This window comes from Fusarium venenatum (assembly GCF_020744135.1).
Source record: "Fusarium venenatum strain MPI-CAGE-CH-0201 chromosome Unknown EDB82scaffold_4, whole genome shotgun sequence".
Lineage (NCBI taxonomy): Eukaryota > Fungi > Ascomycota > Sordariomycetes > Hypocreales > Nectriaceae > Fusarium > Fusarium venenatum.
This window is the reverse complement of record NW_027072132.1, coordinates 6174409-6200125: the sequence shown is the minus strand read 5'-3', so window position 1 is coordinate 6200125 and position 25717 is coordinate 6174409. Positions and strand designations below refer to the sequence as shown.

Sequence of the window (25717 nt, the reverse complement as noted above, 5' to 3'; positions counted from 1 at the left end):
GCCTAAACCTAACCCAAGCTAAGACAACCTGCTAAAGTTAAGCTAACCTACTGTAACTTTGCTTTGCGTGGGAACTAAGGTATCCGTACTGTACAACACTGTACCGTACAGTGCATTACAGTCCTTCCTCTTCCTAACTTGCTTGAGCTTTTTAGTTTGGAGAGCTTGTCGTTTTGCTTTGCTCCAACCAACGACCAGGCGGGACCAGCCAGAGCCAGCGCCAGCCCAGCTGCAAATCGCCGCTCTTGTCTGTGCTATTACCACATCCCAGTTCATCGTTCGCCTCTCCTCCTCTTCTGTCACCTTTTCCCCCCATACTTGAAGCGAAGCAACACTGCGCAGCTCGCCTACCAGCACCGGGAACCGCTTGAACCAGCCAGCTACAACCAGGCCAGGTCAGGCCAGGACAGCCCAGCTCAGGTTATCCTGCAAGACATCCATTGTCCCACCCGCTCATTTCTGCACATAGAGAGCAGGTATTGTCCAGTACAGTACGAGACGGTTCGCATCGTGTCGCATCATATCGCATCGCATCAAATCGCATTACATCAACTTTACTGTACGTTGGGTTACTTCCTTCACCTGCGCTTGCGCTTTTGCTTTCGCTTTCCTTGACCGGCCCCCGATCCCGACTCTATCATGTCGCTCCCTCCCCCGGTGTCTCTCGGCTTCTGATCCACCGTCTCGCGCCCGCGATACCGTCTCTGTTCCTTTTCCTTCCTTTCCCACATCGTTCGTCGTCGTCTCAAAGTTTAGTTTGCCATAGTACACACCCACTTGTTCTCTACACCCCCATCAGGCTCGAGCTCACCCTCCTCCTTCTTTCCTTCGTACTCGACCTTGCCTTCATTTATCTACCTATGTACTCCATCCTTTAACCTCCCCGTTTCCTCCCGTTCTTGTCTGCAGCTCGTTTCTTCTTGCATACTCTGTTTCTTCAAGAGCAAGCATTATCGAACCCGACCCTGGCCTCGTCTGTACCTGATCCTTTTTGTCGACTAACCATCATGGCTACAGCGCACATGGCCGTCAGGACCGACACCTTTCCGCACTCAACCTCCCGCTCTCATAGCCATAGTCACCAGTCAATGGGAGCCCGCATTATTCCCATACCTACTCCTACGATCAAAATGTCTCCTCCCAGTAACGGCGATCCGATGGAGATAACCTCACCTGCGCCATCGTCTAACGGTAACCACAACTCTGACTCCGAGGCCAATGGCAACGGCCAATCCAACGATCGACCCAAGAACTCTCCCGCACCCGATAACAACAACGTCACGAGCAATAATGTCAACAACTCTAACAGCATGCCCGCGCCTCCGCCCGCGGCTGCTGCTGTGCATCAGCCCAAGATCGTGCAAACAGCCTTTATTCACAAGCTCTATAAGTGAGAACGCGCTGCCAACAACTTTTACAGCGTCTTGCTAACAATACGCTAGCATGCTGGAAGATCCTAATATCCAACATTTGATTTCCTGGTCTGCGAGCGCTGAAAGCTTCGTTATGTCGCCCTCGGCCGACTTCTCAAAAGTTCTATCGTGCGTTTACAGCAACTATAAACTGGTCGATTAGTAGGCGACTGACGCCTTCTAGGCAATACTTCAAGCACACCAACATATCATCGTTTGTGCGACAGCTCAACATGTACGGTTTTCACAAGGGTGCGTGTCAGAAAGCTTTAGATGTTGAGATTTTCATGATAACTAACATGCAGTAGAGCGCGATGTTTTCCACACAGGAAACCCCGATACGACTCTGTGGGAGTTTAAGCACGGCAATGGCAACTTCAAGCGTGGCGATCTGGTCGGCCTACGCGAGATTAAGCGCCGAGCCAGTAGACATGCACTTGTGCACCGCGAGAGCAATTATACAAAGCCTGTGACATCGCAACCGGGCACTCCGGCAGAGCCAGTCCCCCTTCCTCCAGACAGTGCTGACGCCCGGTTGCTCAACATTGAGCACACGCTCTTTGATTTGAGTAACCGCCTACAAAGGAGTGAAGAGGCCGCTCACTATATGCACGTTAAGAACCAGGCAACTATGGAGACCATGAACCGTCTGCTCCAGTTCAACCAAGAGCTCTCTAGAACCATGTTGTCCATTGTTCCTGCCGAGAGCCCAATTTCCCGTGACGGTATGTACTATTTTAGCAGGATGTTGGTAGTATCTGACAATGATCCAGTGATTGCTTTGCAGGGTGAGATCCAGAGGCAAGTTGATGTGCTCAGAACGATCGAAGAGCCACCACAGGAGCCCCCTTATACTGGTCGTCAACAGTACTTTGCTGGTGTCGAGAATGCTCCAGTATCTCCGAGACAACTCGCCCAAGATGACCACAGACGGGGCCCTACTCTAGGTGTTCCTTCGGCACGCAGCCAGAACTTCTACAAGCCCCCAGTTCCCTCCAACCTGTCAGCCGGCACACGGAGACCGTATGGCTCGATTAGTGGCAGCAGCACTACTCAATCATCCCCATTGCGCACAGCTCCCCCACCTCCACCCCCGGCACCCCATCCTCTATCCAACGTCGAGACTGTTCCTGGTCCTGGTAGCTTAGCACGCCGCCACACTGCTGCCGACATTCGCGCCCACGGTTGGCAACCAACACCCTCTCCTTTCGCTTCTGGCGCCCCATCAGGTGCCTGGCCCCCTTCGCCTAGCCGAGCTGCTCCTGAAGAGCAACGGATCAGGGATTCTTTGTCAACATATTCGCTACAAAATGCATCTCAAGCACACCCCCACTCGCGTCCAACTACTCCTCCTCCCCCGTTTGTGAATGGTGTTAGTGGAGGTTCAGACACCTTTGGAGGATGGACATGGGGCTCTGCTGGTCGCGAGAACAAGAACCTGTCAGTGAAGGACCACTCCGCCCCCACAACTCGACGCGGAAGCATGGCCCATATTCTCAATCCTAGTGATACTGCAGAGAGGTCGGACGAAGATGAGGACCCTCGGGGAGATGACGACAGAAAGAGAAAGCGAATGCAGTAAAATACACCAAACGAAAACGAAAATACAACATAATCAAACCGGCTGACCCGGGAAACCTTTTCTTTTTAAATCTCAACTGGACACAACAGCTATCTTTAACAGAGGCGCATCACGTACATACTACACATTTCATATATGGATATTCATTTCGCAGACATCACACCAGGCCACGCACATATTTGCAATTCTATGGCAAAGGCAGCCTGCTTTGGAGTATAGGGCATGGGATGGGCTAGAGGACGGTCACGGGAGGCTTTCTTCATCACCAGCGCGACGCATTACAATACCATGGCAGGCATTCTGTTTGAGTTTGACACCGTGGACTTTTTTCTTGGCTCTCGCTGACACAGAATGGGTTCATTTTGGTACATTGAGAGAGACGGTTATTGTGTTCTTGGGAGGAGTTGCATGATTGGTGCTGGATTATACCATCGGAAGGCTGTTATCATGGGGTAGGATATTTTGAATCTTAATGACCACCGTTGATATAGCACCGTGTTGTGATTATAAGTTGATGTGAAGTTCAATCAAGGTAACGGTTCTTGTAATTTGACCAATTGCTTGCCGGTTGTGACAGTAATGGCTAGAAAACACGATTCTATGACGAGTCAAGAATCGCATTTGGGTATCTTATTACTAGTAAATCTTCTCATACTGTTACCCCTGCCTCTGCCTCTGCATTCTCCGTCTTTTGCTTCTTCTTGTTCTTTCTCCTGCGCTTCTTGTCTGCCGTCTTCTCAGGATTCGCACTCTCTTCCTGGGCGACGTGCTTCATTTCAACATCTGCTTCTTCAACCTCAGCTCCATTACCATTCTTCCCTTCACTTTCAGACGTCGTTGTAGGCAACACCTGATTCTCAATCTCCGGCTCAAGCTCAGGCTCGACAACCTGTCTTCGCGGCCTCTTCCTCTTTCCCAGCGCACTCCTTCCCATTTCTTCTTCACTCTCGCTCTCTTCCACCCTTTTCTTGGCCTTGCCTGCAGCACCCTTGCCCAGTCTACCCCTCAGCATCCTTTCCTCCTTGGAGTTTGCGGGTTTTTGCACGTCTTTCTTCTCGGGGATATAGCCGACTCCGGTGTTGGGTTGTGTGCCGCGTGTGAGATCGTCGTCGTTGTCGTCAGGAATAACACGGCGTCGGACAGGTGTAGAAGTACTGCTACTGGCCATATTTTTTAGAATCGATGACCTTGAGGCGATAGAGAGTGAGATGCGGTTTGTGAGAGCGGCATAGTTGTCTGCGACAGGCAGAGGTGGAGGTGGTGCGGGAGCCATTGCGACTTTTGATCCTGTGAAGTAATATGTATAAAGCGGAATTTACGAAGCCTTGAAATCGAACGAGAGTTTGCAAGAGTTGGATTTGAGACGAGCTAGGAACGGAGGATCGGCGGCTGCCGGCTGATAGAAGTTGGTGATGTTCAAGTTTGGTGGAGAGGCTTCTACCGAAGAATTTCACATGCGACATTCTAGAACGGGTACTTATCTTATCTACTGCAACATCAACAAATGCAAAACATGGCAATTGCGCGAAGCTTATAATACAACATGAATATGGCGTGAAATTTCGGGATATTTATTTAATTTGATCTTAAAAGTATATACTTGAATTAATTAGAATTAAGGAAACCAGACAATGTCCATCCGTCAGTACTCCGCTGTCTCTATTTTAAGTCGTAAATTCGTAAACGTAAAGTAACCTGCCCTTGTCGCGCGCAGCTCCAGAACAAGTTGGTTTAGTAACTGGCAGTCGTGTCTCTTAGACTGAGCACGTAGGGCAGGTCTGTAGCGTCTTGATGTGTGGCTAGCCGTATTATAGACCCTGAGCTACCCGATGATTTAGATCGAAGACTTGAGGTTGACGGCTGGCTCATTCGATACCGGCGCTGACTCTGAGCAAGACTCATATTGCTATACCTTCGTGACAAACTCCCGCTTCCAGTAGTACCGCTCCTTATACTATTAGGAGCAGTCTCATACACGTTCCAGGTGTTTGTTGATGGTTGGCGTTGTAATCGTCGAGCGGAGCTGCTGATACTGGCGGCATCTGATGGCGTCAAGTTGCTACGAGAAGTGCCGCTTCTGGCATCATCGTCGCCATTGGTGGATGGCGATGAGGCTTCTGTTTGGTCATCAAGAACATTGGGGTCCAATGGCTCCATTGCGCGTAGGATTTCAGCAAAAAGGTGCATGAGCTCTTTGAACTGGGCGTTGGAAATAGGTCGATTAGAGAAGCGTGCGTATTCGTAGTGTGACAGGAATTTTGTAGTGTTTGTATCCATCGTGAGTACCCCTAACTCTGCGAGGTGGACTACGTAGTCGCGCAGGCTCATGTTCGCGGTTCGTTGGAGAAGGGCTACAGCTTCGGGATCAAGTAGAGGTGGATTCGTCTGCGAGGTTGGGTCGGGAGGCGCAAGAGTTAGAGCTTTGCCCTCGATAAGATTCGGTAGCTCGGAAAAGACAGTCGAGTATTCGAGATTGGGTAGATCAAGCGCGTTGGGCGATGACCAGCCATGGTGTTCGATATCTCCCCAAACTGGTTTCCGACGAGGTATTACCACCACTAACTCCTCTGCCGGACCTCCAGGACCGTCGAAACCCAGTTTGACTCTTGTTTCCACATTTTCGTCATCCGGGGCTGTATCTTGTGTTTGAAGCCTAGGGCGCGATTCGTATGCGATCGATGCACTGCGACCAAGACCCAATCCGATAACCTTGTGAACCGTCGAACGAAGATCACCCTTTTCGATAGGCACCCAACCTTTCGGTATCGATCCTAAATCGGTCTTGTTGATGTAGAGACGAGTGATGAAGACGAAGGACACGACGACGACGGCAGTGACGTAGGCGGCGATTAGAATCCAGATGTTGTAGAGCTGTCGGTTCTGAAAGGAGCGATGAATCGCATCGGCAGGAGTAGCTAGTAGAAGTCCGAGAAGACAGACGTAGAGAAGAGCGTAGAGCGTGCGATATATGATAGAGGCGACAAGGCGTCGGCGAGACACGGGAGACGCCATACTTCGAGTTCATAGACAAGAAGGCTGTCACAGTTGCAGAGCGTGCTGCGATGCAGTCAAAGGTTGTTATGAACTGGAAATCGATATTAAACAGAATAACAGGGACAAATACTGGGACATGACTAAGTAAAGAGAATTAAGTTGGAATGATAGTTGTTAAATGAGTGAATGAGTGAGTGAGTGAGCGAATGACTGGTACTTCAGTGAATGGTGGTGTCACTGTAGTTTGTAGTTAGAGGGGGGTTGGGTTGACGAATCGAATGTCCAAAGGGCGAACCATTGGATGATTGATTGACGCAACCAAACCAAGTTCGACGACGAGCAGAAGAGGTTCCATGCAATTTAGGAGGACCAGGACCCTTGACGAAACAGTGTCTTATCAAGACGGGCACGGTGTAACTGCACGGTTCTAGTATCAAAGTTACCCACGGCCCCGCTGTCACTTTAATTACACTTCAATGTTATGAAGCTTGTGCAGTGTTTAATTATAGGCTTTTTCTCCTGCTACAAATAGTTACAATGGTATCATAATACATTATCTCGCCCTCTAACCCTTATCCTTCCTTATACGTCTCTTTCCCCCAACTCATGATTGGACTTGTGCCATCTCGGAGTTCTTTGCGTCCGCACAAGCCTCTTTAGCCAAGCGAATATCAGACAGCGTCAACCTAAGATCGCTGCTATAAGGCTCGAAACTGGCCAGTACTTGCTTCAAAGCAGCCTTCAAAGCATCCATAACCTTTTCCACCTCGGGGCTTACTCTCTTGCATGACACGTCAGTCCAGTGAAGTGGGAACTCGATACGGAAAGCCTCTAGCTTCTTGATGACGGCTGTGAAAGTTCGGATAATGCTGGGCACATCTCTGTGCACATTACCGAACTGATCCTCTGTCAAACTGTGCACTGAGAGGTGGTGGAGTACGTGAATCGCGTTGATACAAAGTGTAGGTTCGGCATATGGCGTTCCCAGCACCGCGGCGGCAAACTGGGTTCGGAAGCGTTGTTGAAACAGGGCGGCGATAGAGTCAACTTCCATCAATTGAAGGACCCACTGTTCAAATTGTCCTTTCAGGTGCTCAGGAGCGACAAGTTCCTGCTGTTCCTTGGACAAGACTCGATCCTTGGCTTCCTTCCATGTCTTTTTGGCGATTGGGCTCAATTTCGAGGCAGGGGACTCGCCAGGAGATCGTGCGACTTGGCTTAGCCGTTTCTCAACCTCGCTTCGCATCGTCTTAGGCGCCGCTCGGCTGTTGAAAATAGGGTCGTCCCGGAGAGGAGCAGACACCCGTTGTCTGGGTTCCGCAGTGGGTGCAGCTGGAGGCACATCGGGAGCTTTACCATAGGTGTCGATTCTGGTCTCGATTGACTTGACCACGTCCAAGCAGATGGCATAAACCTGAGACCACATGGGCCCATCCTTGCGATCAATATCTTCGTAAATAGCTTGTCGGCGAGTGTCAAAGCCCTGGGCAATATATGCAAGCTCCCACATGGCGAACGCCTAAGTAAGTTAGAAAAAAACTATGGATTTGGATTATTGTGTGCAGGCTTACCTTGATAGAGAGTTTCTTACTCTTCAGACCGTTCAAAAGACTGCTGTTGGGATCCTTGGACTCAGAGGTAAGAGGCTTACCGTTCTTCAGGGGCGCCTTGACCATGAAAGAAGAGAAAGCGAAGTTACCAATGTTCCAAATCAAATGAATAAAGGTTCCGGCATGCATACAACGGAACAGAAGCCAAAGATCACTTGGCCAGCTGGGTGGGAGCATGTTGGTCTTTGGCAGATTGTAGAAGATGCGCAAGAACATGAGCGCCCAACCCCAGATGAATGATCGCAAAATGGCGTAGTATAGTACTAATGCTACGGGGAGTGCAGTGGCAGCGCCCGCGACAGAATCGCTAAAGGTGTATGGGATTGCCTGGTAGACCAGCTTGAGCGCGTCGGGTTGTTTCTCATTTTTGCCTTTTGACAATCCGAGGACCAGGCGATCGGTATCACGTCGGTAATGGTTGAATGTTTGTGTGATAGCACACGAAGTCATGTATGCCAGCAGGAAGAGCGGTCTCTCGTTGAGCCTCGCACGGTCTCCGTGGAAGTAGGTGATCCAGGATAGGTTTGCCTTAGGATCCACTGACCAGAGGAACACATGGCTGAAGAGCAAGCTTGAAAAGCCGTACCAAAATAAAGTCTCGTACGTCTTGAGTTGCGTGGCAGTGCTTTGGAGGGTCTGGAAGCCGGAGCCGGTGGTACGTAGGCCAACGTGGTAGTTTGCTATTCGGAGTACGACGATCGCGAGGCCACATGTGAAAATGAAGGCAGTTCGGAAGCCAGTAGGGCCAATGGGGAACCAAGACCAGAAGTCTAGACAGTATCGTTGTTAGCAAAGCGCGTACAAGATTATAGGGTGTTTCGACTAACAAGAAGACCAACTGTCCAGGAGGACGGCTTGAAGATAGGATACAATGAGCAAAACAGTAGCTGTTGATGTGAATCTCCTATGCAGAGCTGGCTGCAGGAAGTCCTTGTAAGGCGCTTTTCTAACTGTGGTGGCCGCCATCTTCACAGCGCATCCCTGAGATGAAAGAAAGCTCGGGGTGTTGCTTTGCGATGATGTCGAGGTTGTTTCGGAGAAAGACTAAGAGAAGCTCTAAGCTCAATCCAAGTAAATAAAAATCTCCAGCCAGCAACCATCATGGACGCTAGCGGCGCAAGGTCCAAGCGGTCATCGTTATCAATCACGTGCTGATAGTGCAGGTCCAACTTGGCCTCGAGGTACCAGAAAAGTCCGCCAGGAGCATAAGAGACGAAATTAGTAGGCCAGTTTATGCTGCTTAGCCCACACTTCTTAGGCTATTTATTTTCGTAGTCTAAAGCTACTAGCGTAGCTATGGTTGGTTAGACTCGTTCTTATGCCCAATTACGTATGTTTACAGGGTAATAACTAGCAGTCGGTGTTTCGCTTTAACTTGATCAGCCACCTTATGTTGTGTTTTAGGCAACAGGTGACTTGATTTGACGCTGACGCTGGCTGGCTTGCGCATTCATTGTCGGATGTAGTATTGAGGATGCTAACAGGGTCAGACTACAAGAGGAAGGAAGTGGGGGCCTGAGGCCGCTACAACGCCAACTTGTATCTTGCATCAACAAACCAGCGACTTTTATCTCGACTTTACACAAACATCCCAACACAATGTCGTTCGATTTAGAATCAGGCCGCGGAGGCTATACCGACGACCCCGCCTTCCAAGAACTACAGTACGATCTGAAGAGCAAACTGCAGGCCCTTCTCAGCAGCAATCGGAAACTCGCCAACGATGTGAACGTGCTGGGCACTAGGAAGGACACCCCGCGCCTGCGGGAGCGAGTTCACAATAGCATGGATAAAACGAGGGATATGTGTAGAGAGATTGGCGATGGTGTCAAGCGGCTTCAAACATGGGAGGATTTGACTGTATGTCAAACTCAATTCGAATTCGTTGTTGTTGTCGCATGCATGCTAATTCACTCAGAAACAACAAAAGTACGAGCAAACAAAGGTTTCGAGCGATTTCCAAGCTGCTCTGCAGGAATTCCAGAGCCTTCAGCGACGAGCCCTCGAAAAAGAACGCGCATCGGTTACCGCCGCCCGTGCGGCACAGGAAGGCGAGGGCGGCGAGGGCGCTCCTTCCGAGACACAACTAGAGCAACTGCAGCAACAGGAGCAGCGCATCGTACTCGCACCTCAAGATGAGGTCGATTTTCAGGAAGCTCTTATTATTGAGCGTGAGGAAGAGATTCGCAACATCGAGCAGGGTGTCGGCGACCTAAACGTCCTCTTCCGACAAGTAGCGCAAATCGTGAACGAGCAAGGGGAGCAGCTGGGCTCGATCGCTGACAGAGTAGAAGATGTCCGAGAAGATACGCGCCAGGCTGACGTTGAGAACCGACAGGCCGCGCGGTACCAAAAGGCAGCTCGCAACAAGAGCTGCTGCCTATTGTTGATCCTCGCGGTCATTCTGACCATTGTTATCCTTGCTATTGTCCTTGACTAGAAGAGCGCGGCCTTTGACGATTATGGGTGGCATTTCTGTTTTTAAGGCGTCTATCGGAGTTTCCTAGGTATACACAGTTTTGAGAATACGCAATGTTGTTTGCAGATAAAGTCTAATCAAGTGCTCTTCTTCCCTTGCGTTTCCCTCCCCTTTTGGCGTGGTGGTAAAAACGGCAGTTCTTTACTTTGCGTGGGTATTGTCAGGCTTTCAGTTTTCGGTGTAATCAATTTGTTCAAGAGAGTATCGTTGACCCGAGTGAGAGCAAATGAGGTGCCCCAGTAAAGAAAGATGGCGCTGGGTAGATCGGCAAATAGAAGGGGTAACACAGGCATCAATAGCATGGTCCTGCCCAAGAGTTGTTGGAATCTATTGACGACTGTGCGCCTAGTTCCGTTCGTAGGCCGTATGCCCAACAGGTTTTTGATCGAGGCCATGTCCATCCTGCCCCAGATACTCCAAACCAGAATGCCTGAGCAGATGACGGGTAGACCGTAGTAAGGATCAGCTGAAGACAAGTCGGTAAACCAGAGCAAGCCTCCATTCGCCAGTGACTCGTCAAACATGCTGCTTGCAGCTCCTAAGCCTGCTGTTGTTGAATCTGGATTACCTAGACCGATTTGGTGACTGATCCAACCCAAGGGGGCGCCGCATTTACGTCGCAGCGCTTCAGAGGTAATGACGAAGGGGACCATTCCGGCCAAGGGTGCAAAACCCTTCCAGCGTTGAAGGCCCCAGGCCTTGTAGATACGACTCGTTGACTTTTGAGTAGCACCAAAAGCGCGAACAGTTCGGACGTAGTAAGATAGTCCTGGGTCGTTTTTTTGAAGCTGTTCTCTTAAATGGCGACTTCCCCAAGCCGAGATTAAGGGTTTCAATAGTTTTCTGTCCTCTTGTATACGACGAACATAGTATTGAAGAGGGAATCGAATAGTGGTGTTGATGCCAATGGCAACCAACGGAATAGCCACATACCATGGCACGCCTACGCTGTGAGCCCAACTGAGACTATCAGCTGTTATGGTGACTGCCTCCCCAAGCGTAGAGGCGACCGAGAAGTTCCTACGGCTGGCGCATGGGGATGTTATTGAGTTGGTAAGAGCTGGATGTGAGATGCCAACTGTGCGGCGTATTGGACTGGTGGTTGGAAGAAACGACCTGGAATGTGGTGATATGTTATGAGCAGTTCGTCTGAGAAGAGACATTTTGGCCCATATCCTCGCAAATGCGAGTATAATTGATCTTTTCCTAGTAGTGGGGGTGAGTGAAGTCCTTCAAAGTCGATTCATTGAGATCGATAAGTTGATGTTCAACTGTGGGCTAGCTTTTAGGCACATGACCAATGAGAACGAGAGTAAACTGTTCAGCACTGTAGATGACGTCCAACCAACAATAAACAATTGCTGGGTTCTTGTCCTTTCAGGTCTTGCTCTGTATTTGTATTTCTACTATTGTTATTACTGTTCCCTAACATTCTAATTTAGCGTTATTTGTTTCATTACCTACAGATCTAGGTATACTGTTGCAGTGATTCACTAACACAATTTTCTTCCCCAACCATCCTATAAAGTTAGTCGTCAACTCATCCGAGTTGGAAGTAACATAACTTTTTCCACATTTCAAGGCCTCGTAGCCGTCTCCTCACCGTCACCATGGACGCCGTCGATGTTTCGGAGCACTACGAGGTCGGCACGCGCGAAGACACTCCCTCGCTTCTCTCCATCGTCCTCGACACGAACCCTCGGGCATGGGCATCCCTTAGCAGCGTCCTGCCACTGTCGCGCGCCATCGCAAACATCCTCGTCTTTGTCAACGCCCATATCGCTTTTAGTAACGCCAACCAAGTAGCTTTGATCGCTGCTCATGTCGACCGCGCAGAATGGCTATATCCGACACCACCCAAGCCCTCACGCGACGCCTCGGGCGATGTTGAAATGAACGACGCTTCTCAAACGCAAACCTCCGCGAATAAGTTCCCCCAGTTTGCGCAGATCGAAGCCGCGGTTCTGTCTGCCATACGCAAGCTTATGGACCAGACCAAGGAAACAGACTTGTCTGCTACTACGACGCAAATATCTGGGGCATTAACACTGGCGCTATGCCATATCAATAAGGCTGCGCAGGCTCTCTGTTCGCCCACAGCCAACCTTGAAGACAGCCATAAAGGCTCTTCCAATACATCTCCTCCAACTGTCCGCGGCCGAATTCTCGTCATATCTGTGTCCGATTCCGAACCGTCACAATACATCCCCACCATGAATGCTGTCTTTGCAGCTGCGCATACCCAGGTCGTCATCGACACCCTCTCACTTACCGGCGAGCCGACATTTCTCGAACAAGCCTGTTACAATACTGGCGGCACATATTTAGCGGCTACGCATCCTCAAGGCCTACTCAACTACCTCATGTTCGGTCTCATAGCTGATACAGAAGCTCGCGAAGCCCTTATTACCCCGATACACGATACTGTCGATTTCCGCGCTGCTTGTTTCTGCCACGGCCGAGTTGTTGACACGGGATTTGTTTGCTCGATCTGCCTCAGCATCTTTTGTGAGACGCCAGAGAACTCGGAGTGTTTCACATGCGGAACAAAGCTGTCACTGGGCAACTACGGCTCTAAGCCTGCTGTTGTTCCTCGTAAAAAGAAGAAGAAGCGCAAGGTAGTTAACGGTGGATCGCGAGAAGAGACAGGAAGCGCAACAGGGACACCTCGTCCTTGATACAGGGCGTTTGTTTCTTTAGTTTATATGGTATAGGTAGAAGTAACAAGAGATACCCTCACAGGTCTAATAATATTACAAACCTTTCAAACCTCTGCGTATCAGTTTGCCTATAATTAAAGCGTAGTCAAAGAAGGGACTGCAAATAGAAAGAAACGTTAATGCCGACACCTTTGTATGATCGGCATGTTTTACTAAAGAGCAACGTGCCATATATAGATGTTTGTATCATGATTGTTGATGCGTTACAGGGAGGCATCATGAACGCGGCTGCCACCACCAATCAGACTCTAAAGCAATCCTCCTAGCTATCCGCCCGGATCTAATATCAAACGCCAGACCACGTGATGAAGAGCTAAATGCAACCGGCATGGAGGTGACGGTCCCGTCGACTCTAGCGTCACTGCTTTTGGGGGGTTACAGTCACTAAAAAAACGGACCTGTATGGACAGGCAAGATCTAACTAGCGGTCGTGCTCAGTGCAGGTGGGAGCGCCTAAGCCTAAGCCTAAGCTCAAGCAGCCCAGTCTCACGAGCTTGTGTTGTGGTAGGGTAAATAGGGAAGTTGTGGAGGCCGTGACGGGTCTGCTTGCCTTGTACGATTTACATCACAAGTTCCCAGTTTCGGTCTTTTGCTTTCATTTCTCAACTTCAACTCATCATCTTCACATTAACACAAGCAAAATATTCCATCTCATGGCAGAAAACACACCCGCCTCCGAGGCGCCTCCAGCCCAGTCGCTGGAGGACCAGACCCTTATCGTCTTTGCACGCCTCATGGAAGGTGGTCAGGAAGATAACGAGACATGCCGCGACCTTGACGAACTCACTAAGCTTCTCAACGATGATTATGAAGCTCGCCAAAAGGACCCGTCTCGTGAGACCATTTGCAAGGTTATCGATGGTGACTGTGTCGACACCGTTTTGTGCTATCTTGATATGAGACAGCCTGAGATAGTCCGCGGCCACGCCACTCTATCAACGTCCGCCTATCTCAAAGCTGCTGGAGATGACGGCTCTAAGAACCTGTCAACCTTTTTCTTTGATCGTGTTCGACGAGGAACCTACGATGATTACATCGTTGCCTTTTGCGTTGCTGCTGCAACCTTCCCTATCGTTCCGGAACTCACGGCGCAACTGTTCCTCAACGAGGATTTCTTACCCAGCCTCGGTGCTCTCATGCGACGGAAATGGAAGAGCCGCAAAGTTGAGACGGCCTGCTTGGAGATGCTTAACGCCGCTTGTATGAATTCCATGTGTCGCGAGGCCATCAACAAATATTGTATCGAATGGTTGGAGGAGATTGTCGACCAAGATCTTAGTGTGATTGTTAGAAGCACCAACGCGGATCCCAACCTACAAAGCGACGGAGGCTCGATATCTATGCGACGTCACTCAGAGCAAGTCCAGTACCTTGCTGCCGTCATCTTGGCTAAGTTGAGGGTAAGATGAGATGCCGCAACCCCCTATCCGTGTCTGACTAACAAAGAACATCAGGCGGTTCCCGCAAAGCCGGCACCCGGTGAGAGCAAATCTAGAATTGAGCCCGCAGTTACTAGCATCGAGGAGCTCTCTGGCATGTTCACTAAGATGATCTTGCGAGACGAGGATCACGGTCGAAAGCACTCTATTGAAGGCCTCGCTTATGCCTCTCTCCAGCCCAAGGTCAAGGAGTCAATTGTTGACAACCCTGAATTGCTCCAGAAGTTGGTCAAGACTCTCAGCGAAGCCCAACCCAGATCACCGACAACATACGGAGCGCTAAGCATCTTTGTCAACCTCACAAAGTATCTGCCCAACCTCACTGATGAAGAGAAGAAGATGAACCAGCTCAAAGCATACGCCAATGCAGCTGGAAAGCTTGGTGGGCCTGACCCCCTAAATGACGACGAACATGTTGCAAGGCGATGCAAGTCGGTGTTTGAGGCTGGTATCGTCCCAGTTCTTGTCACTCACAGTAAGAATGGCTCACCAGCATCTCTGGCGTTGATCATCTCCGTCATCTTTGCGTTGTCTGTTACAAAGTCTCTTCGTGGCCAGCTTGCTCAACAAGGAGCAGTCAAGCTTCTTTTGATATCATGGATGTCACTACCTCAGACCGAAGCCCCCGCTCGTCGTCTTGCCGCGCAGGCGCTTGCACGAATCTTGATAAGCACGAATCCTGCACTTGTCTTTGGTGGAAACAGATCTACCCCTATTGGTGCTGCTGTAAGGCCACTCGTGTCCATTATTCCACCCGACCCGGCTGCTCAGACGCGAGATCTCTTGCCCTCCTTTGAGGCTCTGATGGCGTTGACCAATCTTGCTTCTATGGACGACGAGGAGTTGAGACGCAGCATAATCAACACCGCGTGGACGCAGATTGAGGAACAAATGCTAGCCTCCAACACACTTGTTTCAAGAGCTGCCGTTGAACTTGTCTGTAACCTTGTGCAGACGCCTGAGGCTGTTGCTCTCTATGCTGAAGAGACTGCCAAGGCCCGCAATCGTCTTCATGTTCTCACTGCTCTAGCTGATGCACCTGACGCCGGAACCCGTAGCGCTGCTGGTGGTGCATTGGCGTCACTGACCAACTTTGAAGGTGTCATCCGAGGCATTATTAGCCGAGACCGCGGCGTCAAATTTATTCTGGGAATGTGTGTGGACGATGAAGAGGATATCCGACATCGAGGCGTGTTTGTGGTGACAAACATGGTCACAGCGGAGGGTGAAGTCGGCGAGCTTGCACGGGAAAAGGTCAAGAGCGAGGGAGGCGTCGAGACTCTCAAGGAGTGTCTTAAGAAGAGTCGACGACCCGAGGTCCTTGAAGTTACAGTCCAGGCTCTCAAGGCTCTGCTGGGAGAGCAATCATGAACGAAGTATGACGAAACACATGTACATGTTGGTGCCTATGTAGCGCAAATCAGCAATTTCTTTAGGGACAAGGTCGAGGCAGCGGGTTCGCCAGTTTACAATGTTTATGACTATGACTATGCAATGAATTTTATCATGTCTCCCTTTTTACCCAACTATAATAAAGCGCCGTGTACTTTTTTATGCCTTAGTATCAACCCTGTTTAGAATCGCAACGCCTTCAACATGACCAGTCTGGGGAAAGAAATCAAAACCTCGAAGACTCTCAATCTCGTATCTCTCACCTTCTCCCTCTCCACGCACAAGAACGCCGACATCTCTGGCTTGTGTATGCACGTTGCAGCTAACGTACAATACACGTCGAGGACCGAATTTGCGCAGCTGGTTCAAGAAGTCTGCATCACAGCCCTTGCGAGGAGGGTCAAGGACGACCACGGTCTCGTCGCGGTTGTATGTGACGCTCTTGAAAAGCTCGCCAGCGTCCGCAGCAATGAACTTGCAGCGATCCTCGCCCATGCCATTGAGCGTAGCGTTGCGGCTGGCATAGGCAATGGAGTCGGCAGCGATGTCAATACCGATAGAGTGCTGGAATAGTGAGGCGAGGGTGACAGTGAAGAGACCAGAACCTGAGTAGGCATCGATGAGATACTTGATATCCATGCCGGTACCTGCAGGTGGGAGGATGTTGTCGCGGACGTAACCGGTGAAAGAGGGCAGGATGGAGTTGTTGTTTTGGAAGAAAGAACCAGCGGGATTGGTGAAGGTATAGGGTCCAATATATTCGGTTGTGGTGGCCTTTGAGTCGGTGATACAAGACTTGATATCAACTGTATCTTCGTTCTCAACGCGGGTAGTATAAGGTTGTGACTCGCTGCTTGCTTCCTCGCTGTCCTTGGGCACACGCTGGGTGTTCTCACGGAGAAGGATTGTAGCACCGCGCTGGTAGTTGCCAAACTCCTTCTGCATGCGCTCGCGCTCGCGCGTCATACCCAGACGCACAGCACTGGTACCAATGGGACAATCCTCGATATCCAATACCTTTCGGCGACCCTTTTGCATGAATCCAATATCAGGGCACTTCTCGAAAGGAATTCTGGGGTTCTTTCCCCTCTTGCTAGGCCGGAATCCAGGGGGACCGTCGAAGTGAGGGGTGAGCTTGGTGCGGTAGCTGTACTGCAGAGGGCTGCCCATGGTGTCCTGAACGGCAGGAACGATGTTGGGATCGAGGTTGGAGAAGTTCTTGAAGGCCTTTTCGACGATGCGCTTCTTGAGCTTGAGCTGCTCAGAGTAGTCCAGCATCTGGAATTGACAGCCGCCGCATGATGAGAAGTACTTGCAGCTGATGCGCGCGTCATCGCGCAGAGGGGAGGGCTTTGTGATGGAGATGAAATCGGCGAGGGTTTGGTTGTCGCGACGAAGGTGGCGGAAGACCTTGACCTTGGCGACATCACCAGGGACTGCGAATGAGACAATGTAGACCTGGTTAGAGCCAGGCTTCATAGCAAGACCATCTCCTGTCGAAGAAAGCTCCAAAACCTCAACCTCGGTCTCGGTGCCTTCCTCTGGGAGGACTTCAGGGCCATGTTCTGTTCCCTCGCCATACTCAACAGCTCGCTCTTTAAGCAGTGCTTGGATATCGTACTTGAGGACTTCCTCAGACGAACCCTCGGTGATGTTCTTTTCTCTCTTGGTCTTCTTCTGTTTCCATTGCCGGTTGGTTTGCTGATTGGGCCTCTTGTTCTGTTGCTGAGAGTTGCTATTCACTTGCGCATTGCCATTGGTAGGCACAGCAGCCTCTGATTGTACGCTCGCCATAACTGTGTAGGGGCGGAAATGGTGAAAAGGGCGTGGTTTTACAAAAGGAGTCAAGGAAGGGATCCTCAGACGTCTCATGAAAAGTGTCTTTTTAGAGAGAACGCTTTTTCTCTGTGAGGTAAATGAGATTTGACAAGAATTTGAGACTCTGATTTCTTAGACGAAGAATGAGACGAAGAAATGTTTCTGCAGAAGGGCCCACTTGGACTTGGAGATTGGGGATGGTGGAGCCCTGTATGTCTGCTTTTTTATCTTGTTTCTGATTGGCTACTGTGTCATGTATTGAAGTGTCGACATAATAAAACGTCTATAAATCCATTTAAACTCGAATAGATTGGAACGCTTTTAATCTTTTATGGGATTATCAACAGGAGGAGGGAAATAATAGCTCAAAGTCTTCACGGCAGTTGAGATTGCCTCTGATTGGCCTAACAGGTATGGCGGACGACTGATAGTGAGATTACTATTAAAGTTAATCCATATATCATTGGTTAATAAATATAATTCTTCAAGATAGAAATGAATCACTTGTTATAGATGTCTAGTTTCTCCCGAGTCAGAATCGGCAATGAACACTTCCTTTAGAATTAGTACATTATTGCGATCATGACGTGATTGGTTCAAGAGTCCCCAGATTGGCAGGTGATCGTCTCACGAGTCTAGCTCGCTATGCATCTACCGAGGCGGTTCCGACCATCGGCCCCTTGAAGACCGACTTTGATAAGTCAAGCGCAACCTTTTTACTACTATTTTGACGAATTGTAGGAAATACCAATAACGCGCCTCTCATTTGTATCCTTTGCGCTACTTGCACTTTATTCTTTTGTCTCTTGTTGGCGTGTTAAAGAGTGAGTCTAGAGTGTTTATCCTTCTGAAGCATTACTGATAAGAACCAACAGGTTGGTCATCGTTGCTCGATAAGTTTGTTCATCGAGTTTGTACAAGCTGAGTCTCGACGTCTTATTCAACTCCTCAACCTGCTTTAAATTTATTTGGTTCAAATCCTGTCTTACACAACTATCATCTCTTATCGTACACCTGAACTCACGGTGAGTTGTACTTGACTATTACCACTCCTTATGTACACGCGAAGGGCGCATACTGATTAGGAATACACAGATATTCACTTCCAAATGAAAATCCCCATCTTATTACTCGCATCAAGTGTGCACTATGGCTCGTTATCAGCGAGTCCCATTTTCGAGGAGTTCTTATCTCCAAGGGCTGGTACTAAGGGAGCTGTAGTGTCAGAGGCTCAAGAATGCAGCTACATAGGCCGGGACTTACTGGCACGAGGTGTATGTCTCTTACTTTTATTATCAAATAAATTCACTCTAACCTTGTTTTATAGGGTAATGCTATAGATGCTATGATCGGAACGACATTCTGCGTCGGTGTTATCGGCATGTATCACTCTGGTATCGGAGGAGGCGGGTTCATGCTTGTCCGAGACAAGGATGGTCAGTATGAAGCCATAGACTTCAGAGAGTCGGCACCCGCAGCAGCCTACGAAGATATGTACCAAGGCAACGTTAATGGTAGCATTTATGGCGGGCTGTCTGTCGGCGTACCCGGTGAAGTTCGCGGCTTCGAGTATGCACACAAGAAATACGGTGTAAGGATCATGACTTTCCCGGACATTTCTGTAAAGCTGACAAAAACGGACAGAGTCTCCCATGGAAAACTATCTTACAAGGGGCTATTAAGGTCGCTCGTGATGGCTTCATAGGTAGGGTTGGAATCTAATTGTGTGTGACACGTTCACTAACATGTGTCAGTCAATGCCGACATGGCAAGGTTTATAGAAAAGACTGCCAAAGGACACCAGAACTTCTTTATAGAAGATCCTTCATGGGCAGAAGATTTCGCACCAAATGGTATCTTTATATTCTTTTGCTTCCGAGGCTTATGCTAATATCGAAGCAGGGCGGCTCATCGCTGAAGGAGAGACGATGACAAGGAAGCGATATGCGAAGTAGGTTGCAGCTCGGTGTTTCAATTATCCCTCAACTAACAGTTCTAGTACCCTCCAAGCTATCGCAGATCATGGTGCCGATGTCTTCTACACGGGCCCTTTCGGTAAGCTGCTGATTTAAGGCATCAAAGCAACACTAACAATAGATAGCGGAAAGCATGATCAAGACTATCCGAGATTCAAACGGCACCATGACATTAGATGACCTTAAAGACTACCAAGTCATCTCCCGGGAGGTTCTTCACACTGGCTACAAAGGCTACGACGTCTACGGCATGAGCTCCCCAGCCGGCGGTGCAGTCTCGCTCAACATCTTGAACACCATGAACGGTTACTCGCACCAGGACTCAGACCAAAATACCACACTACACATCTACATCGAGGCCATGAAGTTTGCCTACGGTGCTCGTCTAAAGCTTGGCGATCCTGACTTTGTCGATGGTGTTTCTGAGCTGGAGCATGAGATGCTTAACCACACAACTGCCGAGACGATTCGAGGAAAGATTGATCCTTGGGCTACTCAGGATATTGAGAAATATGATCCTGATGGAATCTACTCATCTGATGGACACGGCACTTCGCATGTCGTGACTGCTGATAGTGATGGCATGGCTGTCTCGTTGACGACCACTGTAAACCTCATCTTCGGATCACTACTCATGGACAACCTCACCGGCGTGATTCTGTAAGCAAATAACCAGCTTCGTTTCTTTATGAAAACTTACACTAATGCTTCTTCAGGAATAATGAGATGAACGACTTTTCCATCCCGGGCGTTCCAAACGAATTTGGCTTCGCTCCAGCAGAAGCAAACTTCGTCCGTCCTAACAAGCGTCCTCTTTCATCATGCACACCTATCATTGTTTCGCAAAAAGATGGTTCTCTGTTTGCCGTGATTGGTGCTGCAGGAGGATCTCGTATTATTTCTGCTACCACGCAAGTTGCTTGGCGTGTCCTGACTTCTCCGTCTTGGTCCATCAAGGATGCTGTCCGCGAGCCACGTGTTCACAATCAACTAATGCCCAACACTCTTCTCGTGGAAAACAAGTTTAGCTTGTACGATGTTCCATCACTAAAGGAGAGGGGCCATAATATTACTTGGGTTGATGAGGGATTGAGTTCGGTGCAGGCTCTCGTCAGAGACTCGGATGGTGTTTTTGAGATCGCTCCTGAGCCCAGGCAGAAGAACAGCGGAGGTACCACACTTTAGACTAGAGTACAGGAGAAGCTATAGAGTTAAGAACCACTGATAATTATTGGTCTAGTAATGCCCTGTATACCACACTTGAGAACAAGATTACATCTGAGCTTTACGGCAGATATATTGAGGATTCTATCATGTCGCTTTGTCTTCCAGGAAAAAGGGGTATCCTTCTGATGATCTATAACAGATCTACGCCTCTCGTCTAGCCAGCGTTACCAAACGTGCCATCTGGACTGTCCACTTCTTTGCAAACTCCTCTTCGGTGAATCTCTTGGCCGACTCACGTGCCCGCAATCGAAATGATAGAGGATCTGGTAGCGACAAGGCTTTCTCGTAGCCTTGAGCGAATTCCTCTTCCGTTGTAGCATGGAAACCTATGCGCAGTTAGCAAGAAGATGTCGCCTTATGTGAAGTGTAACTTGCCAGTTGGCTGATCATCGATTGGTACGACAATGTCAAACTTAGGACCAGCGCTGTCATGTACTACGGAAATGAGTCCAGCAGCTTGGTATTCCACAACGCCAATACCAAAGTGTTCGTTCCACATGCCATTGACGCCTACGGACGCCTTTCTCAACCAGTCGAGGACCTCTGACCAAGGAGCATCCAAATGAAACTTGACGCTGTTCTTGATACCCAATTCATTGGCAAGAAGTCGAAGTTGGTACACACGTTTCGCATCAGAGTCATCTCGCACACTTCCAATCAGGATTAGGTTTGCACCCTTGGCTGCCTCGCTCTTCGTCTTAATGAAGGTAGCGAATGATCGCAATATGAGCTGGTGATTCTTCTCGGGTCGGAATTGCGCAAGGTAGACAATGGCCTTCTCTCGTCGTTTTTCGCTCTCTTCAGAAACCTCGACTTCATGCTCCATCTCTCGAACTGCGGTAGGGGGGTAGACGACTGTAATCGGATCCGTCTTGCTCTTCTCTTTCCGGTATGGGCCCCATAAGCTCTTGATGTGACCTTGGGTCCAAGTCGAGTTGGTCATGACGATATCAACTGATGAGCCAACCCAAGAGTATATAACCGCAAAGAGCTTCCAGTAGTTCTTCTTGGCAAAGCCTTGAGCTCCAGCGCCCTTGCCCACATGCGCACCTTGGGTTCCTGCATCCTCCTTTACATCGAGAGACTCGAGCATATCGGTAGAGATTGTGGGATAGTGTACGTACGCTCCAGTCGGAACCTTCGGAAATAGAAACTTGCAGAGACCAAGAGCAAATGCATAGCCCATTGTGTCGATAAAGACATCCGGAACCAGTAGAGAGAAAGCGTCCCAAGCCAGAACGAGAGAACCAAGAGACTGGCCAATCAATGTGAAATGAGGCCATGTAGAGGGAAGAACCCAGTCTCGCTTGGAGAGGTAGAGGAAAGTCATCGTCGGGGCGTGAAGCTCAATATTGAATCTTGTCTATCAAGGTGTAAGCATATCGTCATTTGACTGGCAAGTATTGCAGCCAGCGTACCTTGACTCGAGATAAAATCGCATCTTTGGTAACATCGTGATCTCCTGTGTAGACTACGCATTTCGCTTTTGGCCAACGGTCTTGCGTAGCCCGAATCGCAGCCCAGAGAACTCGCTCTCCGCCACCTCCGGCGTTGCTTGTTAGTGTTAGCATGATCCCATGATAGAACCCATGATAACGTACCAAAATGGATGGAAGAACCCAACAATGCCAGCCCAGTCTTTCTGGCTACTCAGTGTGTTTTGCAGGTTATCGTCAACGTCGAATACGAGCTTCGTCTCAGCGCTACCTCGGGGGTCCTTGCGACGAGCAGCTGTGTCCTCCTCTGTCATGAGGGCCAGAAGGTGGGCGCGGCGACCTTCTGTTCGTTTTCGAAGAGACCATCCAAGAAACGTGCGAAGAAGTTTTCCTATCAGAGGTAGGGCGATCAAAATGACCAGAGGTATGAGGACCGTTAGGGAAGGCATTGTTCGGATCGTGCTGCGTCGACAGGCGCCGGAAGGGATGGGAGGGATGTCGAAAAGATATTGTAGGAGGTATGGATACCGCGGAAGGAGGATATTAGGAGCGGCGGTATTTATGCGAGCCTCAAGGGCGTGAGGCGGACGATTTGTGGTAGCAAATGGCTACCATGAGTGAGCAATAATATGAGATGATAGTGTAAGGTGACGTCTGTTCTAGTCTAGATCCCGTCTCGTCTCAAAAATTGGTGGGGGCACCTACCGAAGCTAAGTTTACCTACATTCCTAGGTAAGCTTTGTGTCAGTTTTCTTCTATCTAAGCTCAAGCTGTCCACTGCTGGAGCTACGCAAGCCGGCAAGCTACAGGGACTTGAGGCTCTAATCCCTGTCACTAGACCCTTGGTTCGGTAACCTAACGGTGCCCGCGGACATGAAGAATTCACAGCACTTATTGAATCAAAGAACTTGACAATGCATTTTTTATTCACAGTTCGTATGATATTGACGTATGGCACGAGAGTTCAAATGAGTACTATTATTGGGGTTTATGGTCACGTCTTTTGGTGGTAGGTAGAGCACAACAAACTCTATCCCAAAAATAGAAAACATGGAGTGATTTGAACATGTGTGATACAACTGAAGAGCTATAGGAATTGAAAGGCTAACACTTTTCTTTATGTCTAAGAATGTTTTCTAAACGCCACAGCCAACATCATTACAGTCATACGACAGTTTGAGCGGAAGCTCGGTGTTCAGAATCATCGATTCCCTTTGGCAATCCCACAGCAGTATGTGTCAACCAAGACGGATCTTGCGCCCGCCCTTTGCAATATTGGCAGTTTCGGAAAGCCGGGACATGGTGCAGCTTGGCTGTTTCTCCAGGCCCCCCATTGAGGCGAGAGCAAACGAATCTGTGTTGTGGGCAAAATAAAAGTAGTAACCCGTTTGTGTTTTCTTGGCTACCATGACACCGATCGCACCAGGAGAGTGGCATTGCCTGACACCTGGATGTTTCATGAAGTCTTCAGCAATAAAGGATTCCATGATGGCGTCTTCATCGTCGTCCTGAACATTTCTACCCCCTCGGCCACGTCTTGTGCCATGGTAAATCCGCTCAGCACACCGTTGGGAGGCCATAGTAGTAGCCATGTGCTCTCCCGTACCGCTTGTGACTGCAGCGACAGCAACCTGCTCTTCGTCTTCTTCGTCGCAAGGAACGACAGCTGTCCCAACTCCAACAAGAGCTGCTGGGCCCAGACGGCCTCGGTGTTTCATTCCAATGCCACCTGAGGAAGAACCGGCAGCGATGTTACCCTGATCGTCAATTGCAATGGCACCAATAGTGTCCGTGATAGCGTCCTCGTAGCCAGGCCCATTACGAAAGCGATCTTTTATAGCTCGTGAATGAGGTTGTGCTTTTCCATCTGGGCTGGAAGGTCGCTTAACCCCGCGAGGACCTGTGGAGCTCTGATGATTAGAGCCATAACCACTGTTCCCAGGAGGGGCCTCTGATAGAACATGGTCAGTCTTGTTGGTGGAACTTGCATTATGCCTTTTATGTATACAGACATTTTCCGGCATAGCAGGTCTGGAATCCTCAGCTAACGGGTTGGGTTTTCGATCTGATAGCCTTGGTCGGAATGGGGAAGACCAGCCCAACGCACCACCAGCTACACCAGCATATGTCTGTGTTGGCTTTTCAAGAACTGTACGGGCTGATGAGTTACGATTTGAAGAAGTCACAGAAGGGCCAGCAGGACGAAAGTAGCTGGTGGATGTCTGCTGATTGGGCGATGGCGTTGACGTTGCGGATTGGCTTGGTGTGCCAGTAAACGGAGAATCGGGCTGCCCTTCGTTCCAAGTGCCGGCCATAATGGCAGCTCGCTGACCTTGGGGCAAAGATGGCTGTGGTTCTGTCGATGGTACTGTATCGTACTGGCATGGAGGACATGGGTCGACAACGTCAGGTAATGCTTTGAACTCTTTCATCTTGGTATCAGCTCGCTTGAGATCTTCCTGCCAGCGTATGAAGCGATCCTTGGCAGTTTTCGAAACCATGTACTCATTCGGGTATGTCATCAGACCGTGCTCTTCCGCAAAGGCCTTGGCTCCTTCTCCCACGAGAACGTTTGGAGGAACTCGTCGTAGGCTCAATGGCTTGTTGCTTTTATCAAGGATAAGCTTGGCGAGAGAGATGGGATTTCGAATGTCTGGAGTCTTGTCAGCAAAGCAATTGCGAGCTTGTATTGCAAAGCCTACTTGAAACAGCACCACAGGCGCCGCTGCGGCCAAAATGGTCCACGACAGTGGCGTCGCATTCGACGATGCCATCGATGGAAAGGTTAGAGCCGTACCCAGCGTTGGTGATCTCTTTATCTTCAAGGACCCGGAGGGCAGCCTCGACAGCTTCAGTTGCGGGAGCACCAGCCTTGAGAAATTTCATCGCCATTTCGGCAGCACTATCGCTGTTAATACCGTGCTTCTTTGATCAAAGGTTGGTTGAAAGGTGTCTCACGCAACGCATGCCTGGAGGTGAACGATCTCATTCTGGTGGCTATGGAATCCGGCTCCAGCATGGACAAAGATAGCAGGCACAGCTTTGGGCTTATGGCCAGCTCTCAACACACGGTCAAAAGTACCGTCGGTCCCAAATGGTGTCGGTTCTTCGCTGAAGGGGGTTCCATCATCGAGGCTGTCTGGCATCCTTGAGCAAAGTCATAAGTTATAGGGTATTTGATGATACAAGACCAGTTGGATGAGAATTATGAAGTAAATATACCAGTGTGGCAGGGTACGTGGATGTTGACCAGTGATTTATGTTGCTTCTAGGTTCAATGTTTTTAGGTGGTTGTAGATCAAATTTAAAGGTGGCCGGGTGCTGAGCCGGTCGCTGAAAAGAAAGATAAGGCAGTCGAAAGGATAGTGGTAGGAGCGCGATGGATGGACTTGATCGGTCTTTCCTCAATACAAGGAGCTGCTGTGCGTGACAGATGGAAAATTAGACGATGAAGCTATGAACTCGAAAATATAAGGAATGTTATCCGATTATAGCAGTTTATAAAATATGCCACAATAAGGGGCTTGATAATGAGTCAGTCCAGTCATGGATATCATGTTGATTTTTATGATCAAGAAACAGAACTTGGAAGGATTATTAGTCTACATGTATGAGAAGAGTAATAAGTTTTA

The 25717-nt window shown here is 49.3% G+C and overlaps 12 protein-coding genes across 12 annotated transcripts; 5 read left to right on the top strand and 7 right to left on the bottom strand.

The window, feature by feature from the left end:
* The first annotated feature begins 662 nt into the window (after window positions 1-662).
* EDB82DRAFT_348849 (HSF-type DNA-binding-domain-containing protein) lies at window positions 663-3319 on the top strand. Its single transcript, XM_065607528.1, has 4 exons — window positions 663-1390; window positions 1443-1541; window positions 1597-1664; window positions 1721-3319. The coding sequence occupies exons 1-4, from the start codon at window positions 1008-1010 to the stop codon at window positions 2992-2994; spliced, it is 1824 nt and encodes a 607-aa protein (XP_065463535.1). The 5' UTR covers window positions 663-1007; the 3' UTR covers window positions 2995-3319.
* A 198-nt stretch (window positions 3320-3517) lies between these two features.
* EDB82DRAFT_517341 (uncharacterized protein) lies at window positions 3518-4430 on the bottom strand. Its single transcript, XM_025725259.2, has one exon. The coding sequence runs from the start codon at window positions 4265-4267 to the stop codon at window positions 3644-3646; it is 624 nt and encodes a 207-aa protein (XP_025593875.1). The 5' UTR covers window positions 4268-4430; the 3' UTR covers window positions 3518-3643.
* Window positions 4431-4533: 103 nt separating this feature from the next.
* On the bottom strand, window positions 4534-6303 carry EDB82DRAFT_517340 (uncharacterized protein). Its single transcript, XM_025725258.2, has one exon. It carries the CDS (start codon window positions 6004-6006, stop codon window positions 4726-4728), a length of 1281 nt encoding a protein of 426 aa, XP_025593874.1. The 5' UTR covers window positions 6007-6303; the 3' UTR covers window positions 4534-4725.
* A 136-nt stretch (window positions 6304-6439) lies between these two features.
* Window positions 6440-8870, bottom strand: EDB82DRAFT_517338 (nucleoporin protein Ndc1-Nup). Its single transcript, XM_025725257.2, has 3 exons — window positions 8426-8870; window positions 7560-8368; window positions 6440-7507 (listed from the first exon to the last, which is right to left on the bottom strand). The coding sequence occupies exons 1-3, from the start codon at window positions 8562-8564 to the stop codon at window positions 6593-6595; spliced, it is 1863 nt and encodes a 620-aa protein (XP_025593873.1). The 5' UTR covers window positions 8565-8870; the 3' UTR covers window positions 6440-6592.
* A 327-nt stretch (window positions 8871-9197) lies between these two features.
* EDB82DRAFT_481155 (t-SNARE) lies at window positions 9198-10038 on the top strand (the record flags this gene model as incomplete). Its single annotated transcript, XM_025725255.2, has 2 exons — window positions 9198-9458; window positions 9517-10038. 2 exons carry the CDS (start codon window positions 9198-9200, stop codon window positions 10036-10038), a joined length of 783 nt encoding a protein of 260 aa, XP_025593872.1.
* EDB82DRAFT_348784 (uncharacterized protein) lies at window positions 9946-11335 on the bottom strand. Its single transcript, XM_025725254.2, has one exon. The coding sequence runs from the start codon at window positions 11238-11240 to the stop codon at window positions 10155-10157; it is 1086 nt and encodes a 361-aa protein (XP_025593871.2). The 5' UTR covers window positions 11241-11335; the 3' UTR covers window positions 9946-10154.
* A 90-nt stretch (window positions 11336-11425) lies between these two features.
* On the top strand, window positions 11426-12961 carry EDB82DRAFT_517334 (TFIIH subunit Tfb4/p34). Its single transcript, XM_025725253.2, has one exon. The coding sequence runs from the start codon at window positions 11688-11690 to the stop codon at window positions 12753-12755; it is 1068 nt and encodes a 355-aa protein (XP_025593870.1). The 5' UTR covers window positions 11426-11687; the 3' UTR covers window positions 12756-12961.
* A 181-nt stretch (window positions 12962-13142) lies between these two features.
* Window positions 13143-15696, top strand: EDB82DRAFT_517332 (myosin-binding striated muscle assembly central-domain-containing protein). The gene is made up of 2 exons (XM_025725252.2): window positions 13143-14197; window positions 14252-15696. Exons 1-2 carry the CDS (start codon window positions 13451-13453, stop codon window positions 15605-15607), a joined length of 2103 nt encoding a protein of 700 aa, XP_025593869.1. The 5' UTR covers window positions 13143-13450; the 3' UTR covers window positions 15608-15696.
* On the bottom strand, window positions 15697-17767 carry EDB82DRAFT_517331 (S-adenosyl-L-methionine-dependent methyltransferase). Its single transcript, XM_025725251.2, has one exon. It carries the CDS (start codon window positions 17498-17500, stop codon window positions 15788-15790), a length of 1713 nt encoding a protein of 570 aa, XP_025593868.2. The 5' UTR covers window positions 17501-17767; the 3' UTR covers window positions 15697-15787.
* Window positions 17768-18137: 370 nt separating this feature from the next.
* On the top strand, window positions 18138-20981 carry EDB82DRAFT_348698 (nucleophile aminohydrolase). The gene is made up of 10 exons (XM_025725250.2): window positions 18138-18270; window positions 18322-18471; window positions 18542-18720; window positions 18774-19037; window positions 19091-19151; window positions 19201-19299; window positions 19349-19397; window positions 19446-19501; window positions 19548-20082; window positions 20139-20981. The coding sequence occupies exons 3-10, from the start codon at window positions 18556-18558 to the stop codon at window positions 20605-20607; spliced, it is 1698 nt and encodes a 565-aa protein (XP_025593867.1). The 5' UTR covers window positions 18138-18270; window positions 18322-18471; window positions 18542-18555; the 3' UTR covers window positions 20608-20981.
* EDB82DRAFT_348733 (uncharacterized protein) lies at window positions 20583-22816 on the bottom strand. The gene is made up of 4 exons (XM_065607527.1): window positions 22251-22816; window positions 22068-22203; window positions 21025-22012; window positions 20583-20975 (listed from the first exon to the last, which is right to left on the bottom strand). Exons 1-4 carry the CDS (start codon window positions 22532-22534, stop codon window positions 20791-20793), a joined length of 1593 nt encoding a protein of 530 aa, XP_065463534.1. The 5' UTR covers window positions 22535-22816; the 3' UTR covers window positions 20583-20790.
* A 394-nt stretch (window positions 22817-23210) lies between these two features.
* EDB82DRAFT_348575 (nucleophile aminohydrolase) lies at window positions 23211-25514 on the bottom strand. The gene is made up of 3 exons (XM_025725248.2): window positions 25044-25514; window positions 24788-24987; window positions 23211-24738 (listed from the first exon to the last, which is right to left on the bottom strand). The coding sequence occupies exons 1-3, from the start codon at window positions 25229-25231 to the stop codon at window positions 23324-23326; spliced, it is 1803 nt and encodes a 600-aa protein (XP_025593865.1). The 5' UTR covers window positions 25232-25514; the 3' UTR covers window positions 23211-23323.
* Between the last annotated feature and the right edge of the window lie 203 nt (window positions 25515-25717).

Excerpts from the sequence above, each read along its gene's own strand:
- EDB82DRAFT_517338 (XM_025725257.2), bottom strand. The coding sequence starts at position 8,564 with ATGGCGGCCACCACAGTTAGAAAAGCGCCTTACAAGGACTTCCTGCAG. Across the intron at positions 8,369-8,425 it reads CCTGGACAGTTGGTCTTCTT|ACTTCTGGTCTTGGTTCCCC; the intron begins GTTAGTCGAAAC and ends GATACTGTCTAG. Across the intron at positions 7,508-7,559 it reads GTAAGAAACTCTCTATCAAG|GCGTTCGCCATGTGGGAGCT; the intron begins GTAAGCCTGCAC and ends TAACTTACTTAG.
- EDB82DRAFT_348698 (XM_025725250.2), top strand. The coding sequence starts at position 18,556 with ATGAAAATCCCCATCTTATTACTCGCATCAAGTGTGCACTATGGCTCG. Across the intron at positions 19,152-19,200 it reads CGCTCGTGATGGCTTCATAG|TCAATGCCGACATGGCAAGG; the intron begins GTAGGGTTGGAA and ends AACATGTGTCAG. Across the intron at positions 19,300-19,348 it reads AGAAGATTTCGCACCAAATG|GGCGGCTCATCGCTGAAGGA; the intron begins GTATCTTTATAT and ends ATATCGAAGCAG.
- EDB82DRAFT_517341 (XM_025725259.2), bottom strand. The coding sequence starts at position 4,267 with ATGGCTCCCGCACCACCTCCACCTCTGCCTGTCGCAGACAACTATGCC.
- EDB82DRAFT_348784 (XM_025725254.2), bottom strand. The coding sequence starts at position 11,240 with ATGTCTCTTCTCAGACGAACTGCTCATAACATATCACCACATTCCAGG.
- EDB82DRAFT_517332 (XM_025725252.2), top strand. The coding sequence starts at position 13,451 with ATGGCAGAAAACACACCCGCCTCCGAGGCGCCTCCAGCCCAGTCGCTG. Across the intron at positions 14,198-14,251 it reads TCATCTTGGCTAAGTTGAGG|GCGGTTCCCGCAAAGCCGGC; the intron begins GTAAGATGAGAT and ends AAAGAACATCAG.
- EDB82DRAFT_348733 (XM_065607527.1), bottom strand. The coding sequence starts at position 22,534 with ATGCCTTCCCTAACGGTCCTCATACCTCTGGTCATTTTGATCGCCCTA. Across the intron at positions 22,204-22,250 it reads GGGTTCTTCCATCCATTTTG|CAACGCCGGAGGTGGCGGAG; the intron begins GTACGTTATCAT and ends AACACTAACAAG. Across the intron at positions 22,013-22,067 it reads CGATTTTATCTCGAGTCAAG|ACAAGATTCAATATTGAGCT; the intron begins GTACGCTGGCTG and ends ACACCTTGATAG.
- EDB82DRAFT_348575 (XM_025725248.2), bottom strand. The coding sequence starts at position 25,231 with ATGCCAGACAGCCTCGATGATGGAACCCCCTTCAGCGAAGAACCGACA. Across the intron at positions 24,988-25,043 it reads CACCTCCAGGCATGCGTTGC|TGCTGCCGAAATGGCGATGA; the intron begins GTGAGACACCTT and ends TAACAGCGATAG. Across the intron at positions 24,739-24,787 it reads CGCCTGTGGTGCTGTTTCAA|ACATTCGAAATCCCATCTCT; the intron begins GTAGGCTTTGCA and ends ACAAGACTCCAG.
- EDB82DRAFT_348849 (XM_065607528.1), top strand. The coding sequence starts at position 1,008 with ATGGCTACAGCGCACATGGCCGTCAGGACCGACACCTTTCCGCACTCA. Across the intron at positions 1,542-1,596 it reads GACTTCTCAAAAGTTCTATC|GCAATACTTCAAGCACACCA; the intron begins GTGCGTTTACAG and ends GACGCCTTCTAG. Across the intron at positions 1,665-1,720 it reads CATGTACGGTTTTCACAAGG|AGCGCGATGTTTTCCACACA; the intron begins GTGCGTGTCAGA and ends AACATGCAGTAG.
- EDB82DRAFT_517334 (XM_025725253.2), top strand. The coding sequence starts at position 11,688 with ATGGACGCCGTCGATGTTTCGGAGCACTACGAGGTCGGCACGCGCGAA.
- EDB82DRAFT_517331 (XM_025725251.2), bottom strand. The coding sequence starts at position 17,500 with ATGAGACGTCTGAGGATCCCTTCCTTGACTCCTTTTGTAAAACCACGC.
- EDB82DRAFT_517340 (XM_025725258.2), bottom strand. The coding sequence starts at position 6,006 with ATGGCGTCTCCCGTGTCTCGCCGACGCCTTGTCGCCTCTATCATATAT.